This window comes from Rhea americana, unplaced genomic scaffold (assembly GCF_003343005.1).
Source record: "Rhea americana isolate MKP2758 unplaced genomic scaffold, rheAme1 scaffold_0, whole genome shotgun sequence".
Lineage (NCBI taxonomy): Eukaryota > Metazoa > Chordata > Aves > Rheiformes > Rheidae > Rhea > Rhea americana.
The window spans coordinates 19,664,750-19,684,025 of NW_028185037.1; the positions used below are offsets into that span (position 1 = coordinate 19,664,750).

Below are 19,276 nucleotides of genomic sequence, written 5' to 3' on the forward strand. Positions count from 1 at the left end.
GGGGTTGGTCTTACCGTCCCCACCTCCCTTCTCCCCCCCAAAATAAATAAAAAATAAATAAATAAAAAGTTATAGAGTTCTTCAATTCAGAATGACAGAGAGTTGGAGAAGGATGACACAAGAGGTTCAGAGTTTAGTGTGAAAGCACTACTAGAGAGAAACTCTGAGCACAAAAAACCCAGGAAGGAACATTGTGAAAGCAAAGAGGCGAGAAGGAACTTCAGCACTGTCAAACGCTTCGTTTGGGTTTGCTATAGCTTCTTTCTCCCTGRCACAAACGTCTTTCCAAATCACGCTTTCAAATATTTCTTCAAACAGTCTCCCTCCACTGGTTACAGAAAAGGCACGTGGCACTTCATGTGGCCACAGCGGGCTTATATCCTGTTACAATAMTAAAACGGGATTTGACTCCTTTGCTCTTCTTGAGCACGCTGTCAGGCAGGAGCAGCGCTCCTCACGACAGATCCCCTGAAAAGTGGCATGTGATGATTCTTCCGGTGATGAGCCTTTATTAAAGAACGCAGAATGGACTAAGAAGCCTAAAACCAACCGTGATCAAAAACTAATTCTGGCTGATGAGAAGCGAGTTCGCTGCACCAGATGGCTCTCTGGGCTTGGCCGCTATCACAATGCAGTAACAAGCTCTGCAGGCACCTCATCCAGAAAAGAGGGTATTTTATGAGAGAGGGAGAAACTTGACACACGATTTAGAGCCGGACTGATTGGGGCATTGATCTGTCTGGTGCAGCTGTGTCTGTTTGCCCACAAGCAGCAACTCTTCTTCCAGCTGCAGCTGAGGACGTGCTCCCTGCAAGATCAGCCTGGGATTATAAATTTGCCTCAGAGTCCCTTCAGGTGTGTTACTGTTGGGGAAAAATGCTCYAAGTGAAGCAGTTACTTACAGTCTCTCCAGGGGCTCCAGCTTCTCCTTGGGCTCCTTTCTGCCCCTTTGTGCCCTGCACAAAAAAAGGAAAAAAAGAAAGAGATGGAACTGCCTGCCAGACAAAAAGGCTCCCAGCCTTCGTGACGCCTGAACATGCACTAGGCAACAGTCTTAGCTAATCAATTCACAAAGGAGTTTAACGGCTGAGGAAATGGCTCTCAGTTCTCTATGCAGGRAAAAAAAAAGATACAAAAATAAAACTCTGAGATATAAGAAGAATTACTAATGACTGATCAGCTCAGAGGCTGTTTCTCAGCATTCGATGCTAAAACTTGTAGATATCCACCTGAGTGAAATTCCTTTCTCTCCTCAGGCCTACCAGCTACTTAAATTCCAGCTGAACCCTGATGGTTTCCCCGCACAGAGGAAGTTTTGCCCGCGGTTCTCAAATACAAACAACAATCATTCAGAAAGGGTCAAAATGCATCACAGTGCAGAGGGTTTGCCTCAGGCATACAAACCTTGTAGCACTTTCATAAAGATTTCTGTAGGACAGAGTAGAGCCTACTCACTGTACTAATCCCCCTTTTAGCACATACTGCATGGAATTTGCATTGTATTACTGGTTTCTTCATGATTYTGAGACTGCCGCTAACCTGTTTAAGCTGCAGATGCCCAAGTAATATCAGATTATATCTGCTATCTTGGGCACAGCACAGACGATGGCAGAGTAAAGACTCTCTCATGTTGCCATGAAAACATAYCTCAGTAGTAACTGATAGCAATTTCAGACTATAAATCCATGTCACACAAGCCCCGGTGAATTCAKGGTCAAATGGACCAGGGTTGAATCTAAATGCTCCGGAACATTTTGATAAAGTACTGTAGCTTCTTATTTGTGAGACCTGTGGTTCAGTGGCATCAACAAAAGACRCTCTGTTGAGGGAACCTGACGTTGGAAGTCTCTTGGACCATGCTACAAGATGTTGTATTTCTGGTTTGATTTTCCTCATGTTGCCCTAATGTCTGGCAAAAGTAAATAACTCCRCAGAAGCCCCTGAACTTACAAAAGCTGGGATGGAGAAATGGGCTGTTAGCATATAGAGGAAGAATTACTTGCAGTGATCTACATCTTGAAGGTACTCTTCTCCGGTCACGTCAAAGATTTTGTTCAAGGTTGGTTCTTACCTCAAGTCCTGCAGGTCCTGGGACACCCTGTTCACCTGGGATCCCAGGTAATCCCTGCAAAATTAGAAGGGAGAGGTGAAGGAGCTGAAGGAGAGTTTTCTCCTTTCTCCTACTGAGGGAAAGTAGTACCATTTTACGGAGGCCATGGCTACACAGGSCTCTATCTCTTCCTCCAAAACAAGAGTAAAACAGAAAATAAATAGAAGAGCCAACTCCACAATTTAGCTAGGCCACTTCATTTCAAAAGCCCTTAATAAAGCCTGTACAACCTCACTATCAGCCAAACTTTGTCTAGTGATCCCCACAGTCCTCTTCTCAGCCACTAAGTCCCCCAGCTATAAATTAGGTGCTTAGTTCCAGGTAGCCATCTAGCTTCCTTCAGAGTTTATACAAAGCTAGATGTCCTTACACTGTTGTGGCCATTTATGGTGAAAGAAGCATCCTGACTATAGAAGAAGCCTGTCCCATCCTCTCCCTCCAAAAAAGGAGGCCTTCATGTTATCTCCTTGTTAAAACTCAAAATCAAAACTGAAGAAACACTTTTCTGTGCTTACAGGTTCTCCGCTCGTTCCTCGATCTCCTTTCTCCCCTTTTGGTCCAGGTTCACCCTGATGTAAAAAAGGAACATGAAGAAAGAAATTATATCTTTTTCCGTGGCTAGTAGTTCTGTCAGTCCTGCTCTTTAAGAAGGCTCTTTTGATAACAGACACATTTTTGACATAGACATAGTTGATATTTGAATCTCTCCTCCTGCATTACACAAAAATCTGGTATTCTTCTGTCAGAAGGAGGACAATGCAGAAGGGCTAGGTTGTCTTGTCAGGGGAAAACCATATGGCTACAGTATTTTTTAAAAAAGGTCTGGATGCAGAGGACTTTGAGGTCAACGAATTGAAACTATCATRTGATTCAGTAAGATTTAGACTAGGCTGAAAGTAAACATGCCCAGATAAGCGGCTCATGTGGATCATGTGTGATGTCTGGATCCTGAAGAGTCGAACTAGAAATCTATGTTCTTCGTGGTTATTCCTTGTGGCTGTCGAGACTTCTGGAACTGGTATGACACTAATTGTTAAAAAAAAAAAAAAAAAAAAAAAAAAAAAAAAAAAAAAAAAAAAAAAAAAAAAAAAAACTAACACTACTCTGGATAACTTTTTGATTTAAAAAGTTATTAGTTTTCCTTCGCAGACAATGGTTGTTAAGGAATCTACTGGTCTAAAATTCAATCAGTTCAGAGATGCTGTATTCAATTCTGATTATATTAACATGCCAGATGATCTAAAATGAAATGCCAACAGCAAGATGACCAGAGCCCCTGAATCCTGTTGTCTCCACATAGGACCACAGGATTAACATAGTCCTACAACTGTGAAAGTATCCCATGTAAAGGCACGATAAAAAACAAGCATTCAGAGTCTCCTCTTGAGCATTTTCAGACACATGGATCACACAGCTCTTCCTGGTATCTAGTTCTTTTAACATGGTCATATACTCCAGTAACTTCCCCTCCCTCTGCAATGTCAGCATGTTATTTCATGCACTACCATCACTGATCAATAGGATTAATTTATGCCTGTTCATCCTCTTTACAGTAAATTGCTCTCTGTTCAGAAGTTCATCAGCTTTGTTCTGAATTCTATAATGATAATCAATAAGCCCATATTTCTGCTTTGTATAAATGAASAGAACAGCACAAAATCATGGAACTATCTGGAATAGGCCAGGCACTGCATGAATTTGTATATTTTTTCTGAACATAAGTATTCAGCAGTAGCAATCATTACTTATGCATTATTTATCATACAAGGTGTTTCAATTATGCAATCAAGAAACAGTAAGAATATCAGTGACTTAAGCTACCCCCCCACACACACATGCACAAGAGGAATAGTGATTAGTCAAAATGCAGAGCCCAGGAACAAATCACTTTAAATTTTATTCACATCAGCTGTTTGCCAGATCATTTCTGCAACACCTGGGAAATCAAAGTCCTTTTGCAAATGATTCTTTAAMAGACAAAATAAATGTAACTGCATAAATATTACTTACATCTGTATTTATTATGCATTATGAATAAATGTTATAATTTGTGATAAATAATAGCAGGAATTTTACTTTATAAAGCAGTGCCCAGTTAGACCAGCTTTTAATCAGGCAGTCCGTGATGCCATCTAGTGGCCTTCAGAAAGAAAAGGATATCGTACCAAATACTTCAATAAAAGGATCCTATTCAACAAGCAGGATGGTTGCACTTGGAATTTGTTTTGTGTAGTGAMACTTCAAGCTCTGAAATCCTTTTGAGTACAAAAGCAAAGCAGAGACATATGGTAATATATTTGTAGACAGGAACAGTGTTAATAAATGGAAATAGGAGCACATGTTATGATAGAAAACAAGAGTGCAAAGGGAAGAAGTAGCTCAACAGGTAAAGGAAAGAAGCTTAATATTCTTCTGTCTCCTAGCTTTTYCTTGATATCTGAGTTGCATGTTAATGCCAAATTAGGAAAATTCCAGTCTGGTATCCTTTCACATCCACAGAAGTGGGTAAGACCAGCATTTTTTAACCCAGTTTGCCAGTAAATTTGCCACTCAACTATCCGCTGACACTGTTAAGGCCAGCCACAAGCCCTGTGCCTAACGAAGACCTCAGTCCCTGGCACCTGAACTTAATCCACTGTCACCCACTTCTCTCCGGCAGCAGAAACGACGCAGCGATGCCTAACAGCTGCTRCCAGCTGGGGCGGGCCTGATGCTTGCAGCTTCCTTGACCTGCTCTCTCGGCCAGAGCCTCCTGTGGTCTCCGTGAACATGTTCATCATTTCTGTGCCACTCCAAGGACAGCAAACCCAGCGGGGGCTCAGCCGGGCCCTGCTCCAGCACCCGGCACAGGGCAAAGCGAGGCTGCACAGCTACACGGCCACGTAGAAGCTCAGACTCGCTTGCTCTGAGTGTGTCCAGTTACGACAATTACCCAGGTGTGTTTTCAGTAAAACAGATTTCAACTAACACCAGAGTAACGGTGGTGCTGCCACTTATCCTGACACTGGTCATTYCCTGCCACTGTAACCATGTACTCAGAGGAAAGCAGAGGCAGGTTTTGTGTTCTGGAGTGTGCATGACAACTTTCAACTTTGCTATTGCTGAAACTGCTATAACATATCCCASGGCACTCTCCTAAAGCAGATCACCACCTTCTGACATCTCAATTTGCAGATCAGTACATCAAAAGTAACTACCCTTACCTCCTCATCTCCTCCTAAACCTTGCAATGCACTGTGTAGATCTGTGCTACAGTAAATACTGTCACATTCATCTTGCMGATGGAGAGATCCCAGCAACCTGGCCTGCTGACACACTTCAAGCCTTTTCACTGCCTTGTGGTTTATTTACAAGCAATGCATTCAAAGAAAACAAGATAGCTTCTTGTATGATTTAGCATTATGAAGATCATACAAGGCATCACTGTCCAGCATAATTTCTTTGTATATATATTGGTAAACTACAAGGTAACAGAGGAAGAAATGCAGGGAGCTTAGGCAAAACAGAACCAAGGAAATCCTATCTCCCTTTTCCAGCACTACCTCACAGTCCTACTTCCCTCCTCGGTCTCTGAAGAAACAGTAGTACTCACTTTGTTTTCTAATGTGACCCTTAAAACCTACCTCTGTGACTTCTACATGCCATAAATGGTCCTATCTTTAAGAACTTTGATCACATACCAGTGGTGTGACCCACTGCAGGTCTATTCCAGTATGACTATTCCAATGCTGAATGTATTCTTCATTTAAAAGGCTGGGACAGACTTTCAAACATACACCTCTGTCCCAGTTAAAGTCAGTTTGGATGCAGTCGTTACTAGGACACCCATGGGCTTCTCATCATTATTGGTTACAACAGTGAAACTGCACAGAATCAGACTCAAGCTGAGCTCCTTACTGAAAGCATACAAATAACATGAAAGAAACTAAGGTGCTCTTTATGTATCAAATATAAAAGGCAAAAATCTAGAGGCCACGTTCATTAAGGATGTTACTTACAGGAATTCTTGGGTGTGGGGTAAAGAAGGCTGTCTGGAAAAGAAACCAGAGTGTTAAAAGAAGCATATTGACAAAAGCATTGTCTAGTTTCCTTGAAATGTAGGAACTAATATATTATTCTCCTTGTCATCAYAGACTCCATGTTGTCCATCAGTAGGTTTCTAAATGAGCCCCTCAAGATAATATCAGGCTGCTTAAGCTTAAAAAAAAAAAAAAAAGAAAGAAAGAAAAAAGAGCACAAATCTACTAGAGTATTTGAAATATGAACTCAAAGATGTCCTGAGTGTCAACCACTATGAAAAGCCAAACTACATTTAACCTTGAGATATTGGCAACCTCCAGCTCACCTTTTCACTTGGAGCCATCTTCAGCATCATTAAACTTCCTGTTGTGGACCCAAATTCAGGATAATGAACAAAGATACAATTTCAACTAAATCTGATAGGAACTGTGCTTTGCTGACTTCACGGCTGAGCTTGGCACGTTGTCCTTCTGTTTCATACCACTAACAAAACGTATGTCTCCACACTGCTGGTTATCTTAGGGATTACACAGTCACCCTCAAGGACTAACCACAAAAGAGGATCAAGTCTTGTTAGCAGAGACAGTAYCTTTTAGTAGGAACTGATAAAATAGAATAACCAGACAAGATTCAATCTCTGGTATGCTGAAATTGTTGTCTATTTTTCCAGCTAAAATAGAAATCACCCCTCCCTGYGTACACAGGAAGCTTGAGCAGTCAGGCATATCTTCTCTACATCTAGCCACGTGGCGCTGTGTTTGAGCCGCCTTCTCCACTTTGAGCAAGACAGATCTACCCTTGGCGGTGTGGCCGGATTATCCTTGTTGAATACACACAGCCCCTTCGCCGACAGTCGCAGAAAGCACCCTTTGGCACAGACTAAAGAACCAACTGATGGCAGGGAGGAAATTACAATACTTCCTGCGCTGCTGCATGAAGGCCTGGAGGCCTTGGATTTTAGCCAGAAGACCTTAATTCAAACTCGCTTCATAATCTGCTAATGTGGCAGCTGTAAGCAGCTGCTGCAAACAAAGCTGAAACGTGGATCTCTGCCATTTCCCGGAGGGTCTGTGACTGTGGGATCAGCCCTCCCGTTGTAACGAGAGGCCTGTTGCTCGTGCTTAGTGCAAGCTGGTTGTTCAGTTTKTGCTGGAGGAACTGTGAGGTTTAGGTATTTACATTCAGTGGATGCTGGTTTAACAATCCGTACTTAACTTTATTGGAATTATGTTCATGCTTTCCCAAAGGCAATTGTGCAGGCTTATTTAAAAAAAAAAACAAAACAAAAAAAAAAACAAAAAAAAAACCACAATAAATGAATGTTTTCTTTGTCCTTTTTTATTAGCAGAAAGGGTGCATGCAACCAGGCATGACTGGTTTGGTTGTGCACGGAATCCAGTGCTGAACCGAAATATCCAAATGGGCTCCAGCACTACAGGGTCTCTGAGTCAACAGCACAACACGGCACTGTTAGTGACAGAGGCTCGGCAGAGTCAGAGCACCRCTGAAGCTGAATCCTCCCCTAAGCACCAATGTAAGTTCATGTCAGTGAGAACTGAAAATCTCCACTTTTCCTGGGAACACGTAAATTGTCTCCCACAAAATCAAGTTATTTGTCCACTGGAATCTCTTCTCCATGAACCAGTTTCACTAGGAGACCCCAGCTGGGAAAATCTAGTTCACTCTGGAAACTGCATCTGACAGCACGTAGCACGTTAACATCTTCACTCATGATCTTCTTCAGACAGCTCCTACAGCTGCTTACAAAACCACAAAATCCATTTAACTGCTATGACAAAGCAAGGGTGCACAAAAATCCGGGTTGCAAAGTGGAAGAGGAGGGCACAGCCTCTTCTCCCCCAAAAAGATCAAATGCATTTTGATATTGCTTCTCTGAAGCTAATGGGAGATGTGCCCAGGGTAAATGAGCCCTGACGTTTCTGCAAAACAGGGATCTGGAAAGGCCTTGATACTGAGGGATCTGAGTGGGAGAAGTATGAGGCCTAGATTATTATTACAGTACAGAACACAATCTTACTTACTGTTCCAGGTAAGCCTGGTGGTCCAGGGGAACCCATATCACCCTAAAGAGAGAAGGAGAATAGTACAATCAAGGATAAAAAATGATACTCAAATAAAACTCAACATTATCAGCAGGAAGATGTGACATTTCCAGGTGAGATTTAGTCAAATGACAACCTGTCAGTTCAGTGACACTAAAAAAATCCCCGGAGGGCCTTCTCTGATGGATGGAATTTTACCCACTGTTCCGGCTAGAATTTCTGCTGTCCTCATTTTGTTTCAGGCAAGATGYTTACTTTATTGTCTTTATCACTTCACAGGTCAGTGAATTTCCGGTGTTACCCATCCYGTGTAGGAGTGGCATGGATCTTAATTTGTATTTTAGGTTAAAGCTGATCAAAAGCCTTGACTGAAAATCATATTCTGGTGAAAATTCTTTGCTGTTGGAAAAAGGTCTTCTTCATCAAAAATATGCTTTTGCTAATTTTTGAGCCAAAAATTAGATTGCTGCTGGACTATGTCATGGGAGTTGCAGTTTGAGTGCCCTAGCTGCCAGTGACTTTCCTACGAGTTGTGCTCCACAGACAGTTTAATTCTCCATGACACATCAAAGCCAAGAACTACTAACAACACTCGTCAACCTTCCAGAGATAGGATACTGGGATGCCGCACTGAGGATGTCATTTGACCACTCATGAACGAAATACCACCTCCATAGACAGCGAAAGTTATTGGTACACCTAAGGCTGATGTATCCTAGGAATAAGATCAAAGGAAACAGTGTTGCCCAGGATGGAATAAAAAGACGAAAAAAAAAGTTAGAAAGTCTTTAATACGACAAGAAAAATCAAAATAAAGAAACAGCAAGCAGACCGGAACTAGAAGACTAGAAGTACAGTTGATTTACCCAAAGCCTACTGAAAATTTACAACTAAATAGTTACCGTCCTCTTCATCACCAGCTCTACATGACTTGCTTATGGAAGCCAAACCATGCAAAACCATGCAAACCAATGCTAGGTCTCATCCCAGGAAAGCCAGTTCTCCAGCATCCCAACCTGCCTGAAGAGAACCAGCTGCATGAACTGGTCAGAATCAAGGTGAACAGCTCCCCAAAATTAGACTCTCACAGAAATCAAAGCCAGAAAAGGTTCTGATGCTKATGGCAGAGAAAGCGATTTTATACCCACTTCCTGAAGGCTGAGGTTGCTGCACCGCCACTATATGCAAGGCAAATTTTCTACTACATAGACATAAGCATCTGCAAGGTCAGTGCCTTAACTTCACCTTCACAGGATTTGGATGGAAAGTTTGGTGGAACTCATCCTTGTCTAGTTCTCTTACTTTCCACCATAATTAATGGTGGTGTGATGGCAGATGTCCAGACCATTCCTTAAATTATTGTGCTATCATAGTACAGTCAAGCATAGAAACTTCAGAATTCCAGACCCATTTCTATCAGCCAGTTCTCCAACAAACGTTTATTTTTTCCTTGAATCAAAGAAACTCGAATGATTTCCTTGAATTAAAGACACTGTCCGTAGATTTCATCAAACATCACTCCTTGCATTATTCAATAAATGATTGTCTTTATTTCACACACAGCTTCTTTTGCCGTTTCTTTGTAAGGCTTGGCTAACAGACTTCTAATTATTTCTAATCCTCCTCAGAAATTCTCCTCTATCAGTTATCACTGCTATCCCACATCCCTTTGTTGTCTCTTTTCCTCTCTTGTCTAAGGAAGGTCATTTTTATTTCATGACTCACCTTTTCTCCTCTTTCACCTTTGAATCCAGGGAGGCCATCTTTTCCTTTTTCTCCCTAAAAGTAGGTAAAAGAATGAAGGAAATATGTACACTTTGATTTAATTGAATCAATCCCACTACTGCGCTGCTATAATGATACATCAATATTTTACACTTTCAGATGATCTCACCTGTCCTCAAGAGACAGTGCAAACAATTAAATAAAAAGGTAGCAGTAGTATATTTTTCCAGTTGAAAAGGAGAGGCAGCAGAATTGGACTTATGACCCAAGGGGACATTCATACTATCTGTTTTGTTAATGTTAAAGGAYTTCTGAATCATCTGCTCACTGGTGCCTATCTGCCTTGACTGTTCAGGGAACCTGGTGCCCTAAATGGTAAATGCTTAACAAGAATGATGTGAATACTCAAAATGCATGCACAACATGTATTTATCCTATATTCAGATAGGAACTAGCTGGCCTACATGCCTATGATTTTATATACAGAGAGAATATATTATATATTCTATGTTCTACAATATATATAAATATAGCAAGTCTAACGGTAACACTTCAACTGATTTTAGATCTTGTTAATACCGAAGCTATGAGGCAACCGGCCTTATTCAGATGACCCAAATTTCTGTCCCTGATTCAACTCCCTCCARAGTGTAAATGCCTCTCGAAGTCTGGAGCTAGCCAGGAGAAAGCAGTAGACACCAGGACTTGAGTGGAAGTTACGTCATCAGAAAATGATCCAGCAGTCTGGCATCTTCTCCAGGGTTCACTGATAAAAGCAATTTGGGTTGGTTTTGGTTATTGTTGTTTTTAACATATTTTGATGTTCTTAAATCATGTAGGTGCTTCTGAAAGTGAGGCCTGAAGAAAAATGCACCTCTTCTACTGCCTTGTGAACAATATGACACCAATCATAACCTTTTGGGTTTAGGACAGACACTGCTCACTAGCATCTCCATTGCAATTAGGAAAGGTCATTAGGTAGTGCCAGGTAGAAGGAGTAGTTGGTGGGCTGCTGGATGCCAATGAGCTGCTCATCACAACAATCACGCCAAGAGAGAAAGTCAACTAGAGATGTTCTAGAGAAGTCCTCCTGGCAAACAATATCAAGCTGTGGCTCAAAGTCACTCACCTGATCTCCCTTCTCTCCTCTGAGTCCAGGTAAACCTTGGGGGCCAGGAAGACCTGCTTCACCCTGAAAGTGATATAAARCAGTGCATGAAATCTAGGGACGTGCATCAAGTATGACTTATATTAGTAAACTTCATCATTCTCAAAAACAATTAAGAACAAAAAGGCACAATAATGGGTAAAATTCTTCTCTCATGCCTGTCAATTAAGTGTCTAGTCCTCAGGGTACACTAATCTATCCAGCCAGAGTGACCTTAGGCTAGGAAGGATGAAGCCTTGGTTTAACCATCTGTCTCTTTGCATGGCTAATAACTAGATTGCTAATTGTTCAGCGCTCATGGCGATTGCAGATGGTTTCTTCTTGATATCTAGTTACAATGATGCATATAGTCTATACTGCAGGCCAGGRTCTGGTCCAGTGCTTTCATGGGACTGATTCTAGATGTAGTTTGTTGAGAGAGAATAGGATCTAATTTGATTATGAGAAAATTGTTTTCTTTTGGGAAATCATGATTTCAAACAGCTGCTAAGACCTCTCCTTTTTGCCTTTACACTGTCAACTGAAACCATGAAATTTAGAACAGTTTTGTTTTATGCTGCCTTGTAGCAATACCACACAGGCAAATAAGAGCAGCTAAAAATAAATTCCATTTTTTCCCCCCTTTTAAAAGATCTGGTCTAGTCTGGAGATGCAAACACTGTGACATACTAATATGTATAGTATAGATGCTAAAAGATAAGCAGATTTAGAATTTTCTGGATGTATGATTTCATTTGGATGTCTTTCCATTTGAAAGCCTTTAAGTTCCTGGTTTATAATGCTTGCTTTTGTAGTAATTGCAATTTCTCCATAATGTGGTTTGCTCTAATTATATCAAGTATTCTTAAATTTAGCTCCAGGTTGGCCAAGTTTATTTGGGAATAACCATGTGGTTTGCTATTTGTTATTATTTTGCCAGCTGTATCTGTAATACAGTCTCACAAAGGATTTCAGTCATGRCAGGACCCAATTTCACTAAGCGTTATACGAATATCCAACTAAGAGATGATGACCTCTGCTTTAAAGAAACTATCTTTGAAACAGGGGAAAGCAAAAACATTACTATGATATAGGTACAATGTGTCTGCAGAAGAAATCAGATGAAGGAATAAGATCTTGTTTCTGGGTATAAGTGGCGTGTGGAGGATCTTAAAAGCCAGCAACTGATTTTTTTTAGGACACAAAAGAACCTTGGATTTAGCACATTTCTCCCCTAGAACTTTCACATTACTTTGTCCAATCCTTAGTCTCATCCGTTCATCCGTTTCATCTTCAGCTCCAGATGTAAATGACTTGCAATTATCCTGTTATAGACAAATGGCTTTATTCTTGCATGTGGTCACTTTATATTGCCCTGACAGGTAGTCCTGGATGCTARAATAATTTTTCCTACTCACCTGTTCACCAGTTTGGCCACGGCTGCCTGGTTCACCCTAGAAAAACAAAAGTACAACATTAATGGTGCACAGGACTGACACTTTTGTAAGAAAGCTTTATCATCATTACAGTGTGTCCCTTATTGGCATAACTGACGTTCTTCCACCTTTCCTTAAGCCACTGAAATTGGCCTCTTGGCCAGTYCCCAGCTTGGGATCCCAAACCACAAGTATCCAGTGTAAGTGCCATGTCAGGTCTTTCTATACACTCAGACTTGAGAGAGGAGCATCAAACAGGACCTGACCTCTTGAAACACCATGAACTGTGAAATCCTGAGGTAATCCACATCTCCACTTCCTTTTATCCCTCCAAATTTACAAGGATCTTACTCAACTGATTTCACTATAAGGAAAATCAGAATCAAATCTCGGCTAACTCAATGTTCACAACAAACTATAAAACGAAAACACATACCTTGGGGCCAGCTTTTCCAGGAAAGCCTTCCTCACCCTTTTCTCCTTGTTCTCCCTGCAGGAAACACAAGAAGCRTATATACAAATTCCTCTGACTGTACAGCGTGTCTGCAGGCAACAGTGAAGAATTCTTTGTCTGAGATATCCAGTAACAGCCTGAGCATGTAAATGGAGCCATAAGACAATATGTTTCCTAGATTGTTTGTTCATTCTTGTACTATTTGTAGACATATCTCCAGCACTGATCACCCTACCGGAATAATTCTGGAATAACACAAAGTCAACCAGTGTTACATTAAAGATATCCACGGCAAATTCAGTCCCAGTTCTTCCAGAATCTTCCTTTTTCCAAGTTCCAATGTCTCACTTTTATTCATCAAAAAATGAGAGTTGAGAACTCTGCTGGACCTGGGCTCAAGAACTCCCTGCAGTCACATAAGRGAAGTAAGCATAAATGTAGCATGTCATTGGAGCAAATAGGGTAACAGTGCCCAAACATCAGAGGCAAGAAGAGTACTGTCTTATGCAGTCCAAGGTAGCAAATGGTTCAGGGTTGTCATAATTATTCCAACAGAGTGTCAGAATCCCCAAAGCCTAGCCTGTCCCCACATAGAAACAGCTCTTACACCCAACAGACGGCACTTTTCCTTGATGCTTCATTTAYGTAGTAATGGTAACTCAAACAGAATCTCTCCTATCTCTAAATCTCCTTCTATCTCTCTTCTCTCACTGGACAGACAGCAGAAGAGAGAAGGCTTCCTAAATCTGTCATTTGTAGAAGCTTTCAAGTACAGCGTAACAGGTGGGAAACAACAAAGAGCCATCTTTCTGTCATATGGATCCAGAGAAGACTTGCACGGATGGCCCTTCAGGGAGGAAAGAAAAGACTGTCTTTGGGGCCTGCTACACTTCCTTCTTGTTTCTCTTCTCTCATTTTTGCAATTTGTGTCTTGGAAAAATGCCTTTTCTTGTCATTGTCGCTGGCTTTCCTGGGTGACAGTAGAAACTTCTCTGCAATGCTCAGCTGTATTTGTAGAATAGGATAGGAAGATTGGAATAGATTCTCTCACCCTTGTCATATTTACAACCAATTCCATCTTCACAAAGTACTTGGTACAATTCAATCACGTCAGGGATTTGGCCCCTATTTCACTAGCGGCTCAGAGATGCGGAAATGGRTGAGGAGGATTCAGCTCTGGGGATCCACCCTACCTGTGACTTACGCTCGCTAGCTCACCTGGACAAGCTGCCCAGGCAACTAGCTTTATACCAGTGGACGTGGTGTCACTTGCCTTCTGACCCGGAAGTCCAGGAAGACCATTTAATCCATCTTTGCCAGGTAACCCCTAAATAAGAGAAAATTATCAGCTCTAAGGGCCTTTTCATTAAACAGCTAAAATTAAGCTCAGCATAAGCATGTTCATTTCATCTCTCTTTGCCACTGGCTTAAGAGAAGAACCACCACCTCAAGGCATTTTCTTTTGATTTTTTCACTACTGTGATTTAAACTACACAACGCAATGCACATAGCCACTTGCCTCCTTTTCCAGTTTTGGTACCTAGTTTTGGTAAATGACCACTGGAGGTCAGTGTTGTTACAAAAACACAACAATATAGAAGTTTTAGGTACTGTGGATTTTTAAATGACTTTAAAGAGTACATTTTTATTTATCATTCACTATAAGTCTCTTGTCTATAGCTATAAAGATTTTTAAAGTCTATTTCTCTTTTTAAATGTCAGTAATTTATTATACAATACAAAGACTCTTAAAATTAAATTATACAATACCTATAACACCTAGAGACAGAACCATTTGGCAAGATAAAAATTAGAAAGACTTCCTGTAATGCATATAAAACAGTGAGAAGTTCTGTCCCCTTTCCAAGTGTCAGTCAATCACTGAACACTAGAGGCTGTAGGTGGCACTTCTTAATAGTAAGTATATATTACAATTCAYATTTATTGATTTTAACAGCCAACAGAAATTGCTATGCCCTCCTAAATCTGAGATTTTTGTTTCAGCTCTTAGGCCTGATGAAGGAAACTACAGGTATGGAGAAAAATGTTTTGCCAGATGCAAAATGATTTTTGAAAACCAGCATATAAAGAAAGTGTCATAGTCCACGTGCATAGGAATAGCGGAGCCACACTTGGTCAGTGCTGGTACATAACTGTTAAAATTATTGCTTATGAAAGGCATCAGAGTCTAATGTTTGCATTAAAGGAGATAGTGTTGTAGCCAGCACTGAAATCCTGCATGCAGACAAGCTGCAGGAAAGGGAGTGCAGACTTTACTCTAGAAGCAAAGTAACTGATGGCACAGGGCCTGGAGACCAAGGAAGTGGTTCCTCAAAACTTACAGCTGGTCCTGGTGGTCCAGTTTTACCGGCAACACCGATCTCTCCTGGTAGCCCCTGGAAAACGAAGCCAGCACAGAGAATCATCAGCATTTCTGCCCTTTACAGTTGCCTCTTTGGAGACTGCTGTTTTCTGTTCAAATGTGATTCCCCCTTCCCCAGCAGACAGTTCACTGCTGTAGGGAGCTCTGCAGACATCGACCCATCTTCAGGTGGCACCAATGCAGATCCAGCATTTGGTGCAGAGAAGCTGTCGCCTAAGGCCAGCTGTGGCTTCTCAGTGAGAAAGTACAAAAGAAAACATACATTGCCAGAAGCCCTGGCTCAGTTTTCACTGAAATCATGACCTAAATCATGACCTCAACTGCTTCTTCTCTTCTTGATAAAAAAATCAAGAAACAAGTCTGTTTTCTTACTGGTGTTCCAGGAGGCCCAGGGGGTCCAGCAATGCCCGGGAGCCCTGGAGGTCCCTATAAGGGTAGAAGCAAAAAACAGTTTATCAGACCTACAGATAGAGGCTGAAAGCTTCAGGTCCTGCTCACTGAAGACCATTCTGACGAGCATCAGCATTGATCTTTATTTCATCAGCTTCTGTCCAAAAAATGGAGAGATGCCAATGTGCRCTCCCAGGGAACCATGCTCACAAGCAGAGCAGAAGCGCCTGCTTTCTGCAGGCAGCTGCACAAGCTACTAATTTCTATCCCTGTGAGATGAACTCTATCCTTGGCTCCAAAATGAGAAACGAAGGAGTTGAAGGCAATCAGCAGCAGCGTGCAATGCAAAGCTTGTCCAGTGGAACCTCTTGTGGCATCTAGCCTAATTTCATCTTGATTAATGTTGTTTCTCTCTGAACAATTTACCTCTGCAAAAGATCTCTGAAGTAATGAATGCAATAGGCTTTTGGCTTGTGTTTATCTATTTACTTATTTGGGGGGTAAATGGGAGTCTACGTGTGTGCCTCATCTAATGAAAAATGATATAGTAACTCAAGGGGGTTTAAAGAAATACTCCGTAATTTTAGCACTCTATGTTAACCTTGTTGACAGTGAAAGGCTCTCACAAACTCACATCTCAGTGCATAAATTAAATTGGAAATGTCCTAACAGTCTTTCTTACTCATCGCCAGGCAGCATAATATTGCTTGTAGTATACCAGCCTTTTTTTTTCAATCTAATTTTGAGTCATGCAATAGAGATTCAACTGTTTCTCTGGGCTATTGAGAGAATATTTTCCCATCACTTTTTCAGAGATTTATTTTTGAGCACCACGTAGATTGTTTACTTTGGGTTCCTAGGAAAAAAAATTTCCATACTTGGCAGATACAAGTTGCCAGAGATTCAGAGTTATTTGTTATCTTTAGCTTCCACTGAAGACAAGATAGGATTTCTTCTCTACTCAAAATGAAGGATGTGTTCATGTATTTTTTGGATCAAGACCTAAGCAAACAACATAAGGATGGATACACAATTGAGCTGAAGTTTTACCTTGCCTCTCTCTTTCTACCTTCCTAACATCACCATTTCATTCATTTTCAGTTAGCAGTACAGAGGGAGCTCTGATATTTGTACTTCAAAGAGGGGGGAAAAAAGCGTAAGGAATTAAAGCTGAACAGATACAAAACGGAAAATGGCAAGTCAGGATTTCCCTTGCTAGATCTGTGTCACTATTCAATATCACAAGTCACAGCTTTTGCAATTGTGGTACTACAGCTCAAGTATCAATATTAGCATTTTAAAGCAAAAAGGTAGATGAAGAAGAGAARAAAGCGATGTAAACAAGGAAGGATAAAGAGTCTTTTTGTGGCATGGTTCAACAGGGAAGGTAGTGGATAAGCAGTCATTTTAGAATACGCCTGGAAAAAATGGCTAGAAAACAGCTTCTCACCAATAGATGGGGCAAAGCAGCCAGAAAAGGAAGCTGCAGATATATTTGACACATATTGCCTATAATCTGCTTCTTTCACTGTGACTGAGTTACAATAGCCACAGAATCATTCTACCACCACCRTTATTATTTAGGGTGCCTCAATYATGTGCACAGCTCAAAATCAGCGGAAAAACATGCCTTGGGACATCCCGATGCTGCTGACATAAGTCATGGGGAGTCACGCATCTGCTTCTGAGGACACTGCCATTACGGGAGGGTGCCGCAGTTAAGGACCTCTTGCCCCACTAGGAGAAGTCTCAGCAGGCCCATGCATCACTTAAAGGAGACTTTGTCATTCAAAGAAAAGAATCAAGCTCCGAGAGCAGCAGTCCAAATTAGCCCTGTGCTAGAAAAAAATACCACACACTGCTGACATGGGCAAAGAACAACTCCAGAGAGGCACTCGGAGTCAGGGAAGCCAGCCGCTGGCATGAAAAAAGGCAGCACATTTGGACACAAATCAARGCAAAAGGCAGCAGGAGGATTGGTATCAGGTTTCCTGGGATGGCAAAAGAGAGGAAAGGGCTACAGACACATTGGTATCAGTTGCCTGGGATGTGGAAGTCCTTGTTGACCCTACTCTARCTTTACAAGGACAATATTACTGAGACCTGCAGAAGATCTGTGCTCCATGGAGAGGTTGCCAGGAGGAATGAGTGCAGTACTGGGAAAGAAGGCAAAGGACAGCCTGATGGCAGAAGAGGCTGCTTGGATAGAGATGAGAATGGGACAAGGCCACCAAAGGGATGTTTAAGCTTGTAGGGGCAGCAGTGTACTGTATATTTTCACATACACAACTTGGGCTAAATTTAGAAAAATAATGACAAACTGATTCAGCAGCAAAATGGATTATATGTATCTGCAGGAAAGATAAAGTGAAAAATTTACTTTTATTGATATTTCCTGGTTCTTCCTTTGTTATTTATCTCTCTCAGTAACCCCCACCCCCACCTCCTACCATCACATTCACATTCCCCATGACCTTATGACAGGGAGCTTCCATCAAGCGCACAGAAATCTGTCTTATACTGAGCCTTCTCCAGAAAGGGTCAGCCATGCTTTATTCTTGCAGATTGATTTAGAAGGCGGATTATATTATTTCTATTTAATGGTATCTCCCTAGACTTCTTCCTGATTTACATGATTTACCAACTCATCATGACTTCTGTTAACAATGGCATCTAGCAAGCAATTAGTAAGGAACAATGTCGCACTACAGTAAACCTCAGCCTGGACCCAGTCCCAGCCTGAACATCTCCAGAGCATAATGCAAGTCACCCTACACACACAGATATAGGTCAATCTGCCCCAAAAAAGAATTCTCAGTCCAGCATCTAACGGTAACCACCATGACCCATGAAACATGAGGTTCCACAACCTGCTTGTCCAAACTATCTTTCCTAGTAACTCCAGATATTCTTGTYATCCAACAGAAAGCTCATGCAGCATATGTCCTGAAATGGAAGCGCACTTGCCATAACCACTAATAATTCAGTTTTATTGTATCCTGTGAGAGTCATCGTAAGGGACGTTACACCCAGAACTGGTTTACCCCATCAGGTGCACACAGGCACCATGAGCAAATTTACACCCACTGTTAGAGAGCTATTCTGGTAAAAGCCTCTCCAAGATGGACTTAGCGCAGTTTTATATGATGAGTATACTTGGGATGCCAAGTATCCCTGGGAGATGCACAAGATGCTGCCAGCCTGGTCCAGCTGGTTGCATACACCACTATATCTATTGCTTCTACTGGATTTATTGCCTTCTGCAGCCAGGGCTGCACCAATCAACTGGGACCCAGAGAAATGAAGAGGCATGGTCACACAAAAGCTGCAAAAATACACCATGACACATAAAAGTAATTTGTAGAGCACCCTCCCCCCCCCTTTTGCMAGACTGTCCAGACCAAATCAATCTAATTTGTATTTAAATCCCTATTGTTTTGCCCCTTCTCCTGACCTCTGCGTGTCCTCAGAAATGGACTATATTTCAGAGCAGGGATTCCCTAAGTGTTTAAAAGAGACCTAACTCATTGACGGCATTTACTTATGAT

At 41.5% G+C, this 19,276-nt stretch overlaps 1 protein-coding gene across 1 annotated transcript in view; it reads right to left on the reverse strand.

Moving 5' to 3' along the window:
- Window positions 1-19,276, reverse strand: part of COL22A1 (collagen type XXII alpha 1 chain) — a 237,215-nt gene that overhangs the window by 50,194 nt on the left and 167,745 nt on the right. The window contains exons 25-36 of the mRNA XM_085300726.1: window positions 15,711-15,764; window positions 15,298-15,351; window positions 14,229-14,282; window positions 12,938-12,991; window positions 12,484-12,519; window positions 11,048-11,110; window positions 9,919-9,972; window positions 8,173-8,214; window positions 6,109-6,141; window positions 2,626-2,679; window positions 2,072-2,125; window positions 903-956 (exon numbers count right to left, since the gene is read on the reverse strand). Coding sequence (XP_085156852.1) covers window positions 903-956; window positions 2,072-2,125; window positions 2,626-2,679; window positions 6,109-6,141; window positions 8,173-8,214; window positions 9,919-9,972; window positions 11,048-11,110; window positions 12,484-12,519; window positions 12,938-12,991; window positions 14,229-14,282; window positions 15,298-15,351; window positions 15,711-15,764 — 606 coding nt within the window. The remainder of the gene's footprint in view (window positions 1-902; window positions 957-2,071; window positions 2,126-2,625; window positions 2,680-6,108; window positions 6,142-8,172; window positions 8,215-9,918; window positions 9,973-11,047; window positions 11,111-12,483; window positions 12,520-12,937; window positions 12,992-14,228; window positions 14,283-15,297; window positions 15,352-15,710; window positions 15,765-19,276) is intronic.